Consider the following 6,843-nt stretch of genomic DNA (forward strand, 5'->3'; position numbering starts at 1 on the left):
AAAAAAAATTTTTTAAAATTGTGGGTTTTTTTTAAAAATTTTTTTTTTTTGGGGGGAAAAAAAAAAAAAAAAAAAAAAAAAAAAAAAAAAAAAAAAAAAGGGTTTTTTTAAATTATTGAAAAAAAAACTTTTATATTTTAAAAAGTTAAATCTATTTATTTTTTATTTTCCCTTTTAAATTTTTAAAATTTACTAATTAATTAATTAATTAAAACTTAGCTTTCAAAAAAAAATGGGAAAAATATTTTTTTTTTTTTTTTTTTTTTTTTTTTAAATGGAAATGAAAAAAATTTTTTAAATTTTTTTTTTTTTTTTTTTTTTTTTTTTTTTTTTTTTTTTTCGTTTTTTTAACTTATTTTTAATATTGTTTTTTTTGTTTCAATAAATCTAGTGTTACTAAAGTTATATCAATAACAGCAGTTATAGTGTAGGATAGTAATATAATAATAATACAGTAAAATTATAATAATAACAATAATAATAAATATAGGGTTTAAAACTATTAAAAAAATGGATGAAACTGAATATTATGAAGGAAAAAGTGTTGTAATGGATTATTACAACAAAAAAATTATGGCACCAATGGTTAGAGTTAGTACATATCCAATGAGAATTTTAGCACAAAGATATGGATGTGATATTGTATATAGTGAAGAGTTAATTGATTTTAAAGTTAAAAGTTCACACAGGGTTGTAAATGGTGTGTATTACTATATTTACGTTTAATTAATATCTAAATATTGTTTTTTAATACCAATACTAATAATAATATTTTAGAAAAGTTAAATACAATTGATTTTGTACAAAAGGATAATAATTTAGTATATAGAACATCAGCAATCGATAAAAATAATGTTATGCAATTAGGTACAGGTTCAGCAGTTACAGCATTAGAAGCAGCATCAATTGTAGCAAGGGATGTTTGTGCAATCGATATCAATATGGGGTGTCCAAAATATTTTTCAATTCAAGGTGGTATGGGATCAGCCCTTTTATCAAAACCAGAGACTATTAAAGATATTTTAACCACTTTAAAGAGAAATTTAAATAAACCAATTACATGTAAAATTAGATTATTATCAACTGATCAAGAGACTATCGATTTATTACGTGTTATTGAAAGTACTGGTGTTAGTGCAATTGGTGTTCATTGTCGTATGATTCCAGAGAGACCACGTGATCCTGCTCATTGGGATCGTTTAGAAAATATTTTATCAAATGCTTCATTTAGTGTACCAATCATTGCTAATGGTGATATTTGGAAACATGAAGATATCGATGCTTGTTTAAAGAAAACTAAAGCCAATTCCGTTATGATTGCAAGAGGTGCAATTAAAAATGTTTCAATCTTTAGCAAACCAGAGCCTGTAGATTTAAAAAAAGTAATTCAAGAATATGCTGAATTAGCATACCAAGTTGACAATCACGTTGTAAATTCAAAATATGTTATTATGGGAATGTTAAGCGAAAATGGTATCACAAACAATAAAGAAGTTAAAGCAATGCAGGTTTCTCGTGATTATGATACTATAACTAAAATTTGGGACATTAACGACAAATATAAAAGTTTTTTAGATGCTGAAAAAGAAAAAGAACAAAATATAATAAAGAAATTAGATAATAATAATGACAACAATAATAATGGTGCAGAAATAAATAAAGAAGATAAAGAAGATAAAGAAGATAAAGAAGAAAATGTCGAAAATAAGTTAAAAAAACAAAAAATTGAACAAGAAGAATAAATTAAAACTATAAATATTTTTTTTTTTTTTTTTTAATATTATTTCAAAATTAAATGATACATTTAAAATTTTTTTATTTTATTTGTTATTTACAGAATTAATTTGTAATGTATTATTATTGGTTATATTACTATTTATATATTTAATATAAATAATGAAAATGGATATTATATATATTGGTTTTTTTTTTTTTTGTTTTTTTATGATTATATAAAAATATTATAATTATTTTTTTTTTTTTATGATTTATTTTTGCCAAATAAACTAAATTTCTTTTTCTTTGTGACTATAACTGGGAATTGTAAAGGAGCTAAAGTAACATCAGAGTGAGAAACTTCTCTTTTAATGTTAAAAGGTTTGATTGTAACAACAAATGTCGAGCCGCTAACTAAATCGACAATAGCATCATACCAACCATCGCCACATTTTACTTTACATTCATCACCAACTCTTGGTGGTTGAACATTTACGACAACTGATTCTACTTTTGGTACAGTGTTGCTATTACTGCTATTATTACTGCTATTATTGTTTGATGGATCGTCTTCAATGAAATCGGTCTCTTCATCGTATTCATCAGCACTGTCGTGTATGCTATTACTATTACTATTAGGTGTACCACCGTTGGTACCACTCGTACTTATATTTCTATCAAGAGATTGATTTAAAAGTGAAAAACTTGGTGCTACTGGTTGTGATGATTTTCTTGGTGGTGTGGTTGAGAGGTGAGTATCTGAATTTGAGATTTTTCTACTTGGAGATGCAGTTGCGCTAATGCCAGAGTTATTTAAAGATTTATTTGAGAGTTCTTTTTGTAGTACCGGCTTTCCATTTGTTTTTGATTTCAAACTATTACCACCGATTGCTATTGGTTGTGTGCCCGTATTTTCTCCAAATGATAAAGCACCACTAAGAGATACTGGCTGTGACTGTGGTGATTGTATTTTATCACCTGATGTTCTTAAATACATATCTACATTGTTACTATTATTTATATTATTATTGTTGTTATTGTTAATATTGCTGTACATGTGAAGATTACTGCTTGATGAGTAATAACCCCCTAAATTTTGATTTGATGATGATGATGAGGATGCGATTGGTGTTGGTGATTGGTGAGAGTCTGGTGTACTAGTATGATGTCTTGAGTTTTTAGATAATGATGATGGTGAGGAGATTTTAACATTTTTTTCAAAATGATCGTTCAAAAATGAATCGTTGGATGGGGAATGACCGTCATCAAAGCCCTCTTCTGGTGGATGAAAGAAATCATTTGTTAAAATTGATGAAGGAAGTCTTTCTCTATTTTGGTTCATCATCATACCTGTGGAGGCAGATGCACTGGCATTTGAAAGAGCTGGTGAATGGCCAGCAATGATTTTAGCTTGAGCTGATAGTGGTGCAGATGATGATCTTGTATGTTTTGAGTCATGTGGTGAGTTTGGTGAATTTGGTGATAAAAGATTAAGGTGACTGCCTTCTTTTGATAACATTTCGTTTGCATGTTCCAAGGCTGCTCTAGTAGGTGTGTGTGAAGTTGTATTTGTTAAAATTGTGGGAAGTGGTGGTGGTGTAAGACCTAATTTAACCATATAGCTGTCTCTTTCATTTACAAGTTGTGCGATCATATCCTTCATTATTTTCTTTTCTTTCATTGCTCTTAAGAAATGTACTTTCAGTCTCTTAATAGTTTCTGCCATTTCTTTTTTTTGTGATTCTAAAATGTGTATACGTTCTTTAAGATCGATTTCACTATCTGCCGAAGTTTCACCTTCACTTGATTCAAGATCTGAATAACCATCGACATAGGTACTTAATGATAATTTTGATCCTGATTTTGATTTTGGTTCTGGTGATTCATGATAATGTAATTTAATCCAGGGATGTTCTAAAAGCATTGCTGCAGTTGGTCTCTTATTAATGTCCCTAACAAAACATGCCATAAGAAAATTCTTTAAATCTGGTGAAATATTTTGTGGAATAGGTGGATGTTGGTTATTGACCATTGCAAACATTGCTGGCATTGTACCTAAATCCCAATATGGTGGATTACCTGTTAACAATTCCAATAATGTGCAACCTAATGACCAAATATCACATGCTGTACTTCTTGCATTCATATCCATTTGAATAACTTCTGGTGCCACTAAAAATTTTTAAATAATAATAATAATAATATTAATATTTGGTTTTTTTTTTTCCATAATGAAATAATAAAACAATACTACATACTCCAAAATGGTGTTCCAACAACAGTTAGTTTTCTATCAATTGCTGAATAGGTACATGATCCAAAATCTGCTAATTTGATAACACCTTCTTTTGTAATTAATATATTATCACCTTTAATATCTCTGTGAATTACACCCTTGTCATGTAAATATGCTAAACCTTTTAAAACCTGATTAATATATCTACTGAGTAATGGCTCTTGAAAACAACCATATCTTTTTGTAATTTTTGCTAAAGATCCACCTTCGATAAACTCTAATGCAAAATATAAATATCTTGGTGTTTCGTGTGATTCAATAAATTTAACAATGTTTGGGTGTTGAAGTGTTTGAAGTAATTTGATTTCGTGTAAAATTGCTGGTAGTTGTTTTTCTGATATCATGCCCTTTTCAATTTGTTTAATGGCACAAAAATCACCAGTTTCAGTATTTAATGCTTTAAATACTTTACCGAATGCACCTTTACCAACTGATTCACCAAATTGCTAAAGATTAAAGAAAATTAAATATTAGTATATCTTTTAAACTCTACTATATCAACATGTTACTACACATACATATTTGCTGAATGCTCCAACATCTACCTCTTTAATATACTCCATTTTTTTAATTGTTTCTCTTTTATTAAAAAAAAAAAAATAAAAAAATAATTGACCTTTCTGTTTCTTTTGTTTTTATTGAATTTTGTTGTTCTACTTTATTTTTAATACATATATAAAATACTATTGTGTGTTTTTTCTTTTTTTATTACAAATTGAAAGAATAAATAAATAAATAAATAAATAAATAAATTTAAAAAGTTTTTTTGATTAATATTTTTATTATTATATTTTTGTATTATATAATTTGATACAACTATCGCTATAGAAAATATAATTTATGTATATAATTTATATTCTAACTGCCTAAAATAAAAAAAAATTTTGCATATAAAAAAAATTAATAAAATTATTTAAAAAAAATAAAATAAAATAATTTAAAAAATTTTTAAAAAAATAGTTTAATAATTTTTGAAAAATAATTTTAAAAAAAATAATAAAAAAGGATGTAAAAAAAGTTTTATTGATATTGTGCAAACTTAGCACATAAAAACCAATTATTGTGATTAATAATAAAAAAAAATAAATAAAGAAAAAATTTTAAAATAAAAATAAAAATTTTCTAAATAAATTGATGTTGTTGATGTTATTGTTAAGAGAAACTATTTTCTTTTTTTTATTTTTTTTGTTTAAAAAAAAACTGATGGATTGGTAATTTGTTTTAATGACTATATTTCTTGAAAAAAAAAAAAAAACAAAAAAAAAAAGAAAAACAAAAAAAAACAAAAAAAAAGAAAATAAATTTATTATGATTTTAAATTATTTACTAAAATACTAAAAGAATTTACTTTATTGTTGTTTTATTATAATGCTGTTATTGTTATTAATATCACATAAATATATATATATATATATATTGTAATTTATTTAACATTTAAAATAATATAAAATATAAATTATAAAATATAAAATTATTTTAAATTATTATTAAATATATTTAAAATAAATAGAATAAAATAAGATAAAAAAAAATAAAAATATAAAACACACATATACGCACACACACAGATTGTGCTTATAAATAGTTGGTGTTGTTATTATTAAAATATTACATTAATATTGTATGTATAATAAAAATTGTATACTATACACTTATACTACTATAAAAGTAATGGGAAAAATGGTATTGTATAACAATATTATTGTTTAATGAAACGGGTGAAGAAAGAATAAAAATAAATTATACTACTCTTGATTATAAAAAACAATAAAATAAAATAAAATTAAAATTAAAATTTATTATTTTTTATTTGGGTCTTATTGATATATAAAAGAGATTTTGGATTTTGAAATATTTCATCAATAATAGATTTATAATAATTTGATATGGTAATAACATTATTATTCTTTAATACCTACAACAATTTTATTATCACTTTTAAAAGTGTATTTAATAATTTATTCTATTATTATTATTATTATTATTATTATTATAGAATAATAATAATAATAATACTATTACTTTTATTTTGTGTATACATAAAAACAACATAAAACAAAATAGAAAATTAAAAATTAAAAACAAAATAGAAATTTTTAATTTAAAAAGAAAAAAAAAAATAAATGAAAGAAAAAAAAATAAATAAAAAGATAATGCATCTATATTTCTCTGTTAAAAAGTACTGCATGCGATTGTACATGCAAAACCAATTGTTTTTTATTAACATTGATACCCCTATTAAGCAAAATACCCACACACATATCCCACAGTTTCACACAATAAATAATACAACAAAAAAAACAAACCCACACAAAGACAAAAATTAATAGAGTTTAAATACAATATATCATTAAAAAAGACTTGGAGTGTAAGAAGAAAGTTAAAAAAAATTTATCTTTTGTAAAATGTAAAGACAACCTATTTTTTTTTTTTTTATTTTTTTTTCCTATTATTATTGTTATGATTAAAATTATTTTTTATTATTTTATATCTCGTCCATTATAGTCATTTATTTTAATTATTTTTTTATTTTTTATTTAATTTTATTATTTTATTATTTTATTATTTTATTTTGTTTTATTTTATTTTATTTTATTTTTTTATATTTTATAATATTTTATTATATTTAATTTTAAATTATTTAAATTTGATTAATAATTATATTTGTTTTATTAATGATTAATAGTCTTTTATAAATATAAATCTTGCATTTAAACACAAAACAACATGTTTTTTTTTTGAACAACACAGTGCACAATGAAATAAAGATATTTACCTTGGTTTTATAAATATTTATTTATTGATTTATTTATTTGAAAAAATTATGAATT

At 23.2% G+C, this 6,843-nt stretch overlaps 2 protein-coding genes across 2 annotated transcripts; one reads left to right on the forward strand and one right to left on the reverse strand.

The window, feature by feature from the left end:
- Positions 1-510: 510 nt before the first annotated feature.
- On the forward strand, positions 511-1,742 carry DICPUDRAFT_34883 (uncharacterized protein; the record flags this gene model as incomplete). The annotated part of the gene is made up of 2 exons (XM_003288892.1): positions 511-700; positions 778-1,742. 2 exons carry the CDS (start codon positions 511-513, stop codon positions 1,740-1,742), a joined length of 1,155 nt encoding a protein of 384 aa, XP_003288940.1.
- A 202-nt stretch (positions 1,743-1,944) lies between these two features.
- On the reverse strand, positions 1,945-6,132 carry DICPUDRAFT_48249 (uncharacterized protein). The gene is made up of 4 exons (XM_003288906.1): positions 5,932-6,132; positions 4,531-4,878; positions 3,975-4,458; positions 1,945-3,888 (listed from the first exon to the last, which is right to left on the reverse strand). The coding sequence occupies exons 2-4, from the start codon at positions 4,573-4,575 to the stop codon at positions 1,982-1,984; spliced, it is 2,436 nt and encodes an 811-aa protein (XP_003288954.1). The 5' UTR covers positions 4,576-4,878; positions 5,932-6,132; the 3' UTR covers positions 1,945-1,981.
- Between the last annotated feature and the right edge of the window lie 711 nt (positions 6,133-6,843).

Source organism: Dictyostelium purpureum (genome assembly GCF_000190715.1).
Source record: "Dictyostelium purpureum unplaced genomic scaffold DICPUscaffold_154, whole genome shotgun sequence".
In the NCBI taxonomy this organism is placed as follows: domain Eukaryota; phylum Evosea; class Eumycetozoa; order Dictyosteliales; family Dictyosteliaceae; genus Dictyostelium; species Dictyostelium purpureum.

Bases quoted from the DNA above. Each gene is read 5' to 3' on its own strand.
- DICPUDRAFT_48249 (XM_003288906.1), bottom strand. From the start codon at position 4,575: ATGGAGTATATTAAAGAGGTAGATGTTGGAGCATTCAGCAAATAT. The intron at 4,459-4,530 runs GTATGTGTAGTA...TTTAATCTTTAG, and splicing joins TTGGAGCATTCAGCAAATAT to CAATTTGGTGAATCAGTTGG. The intron at 3,889-3,974 runs GTATGTAGTATT...AAAAATTTTTAG, and splicing joins TGTTGGAACACCATTTTGGA to TGGCACCAGAAGTTATTCAA.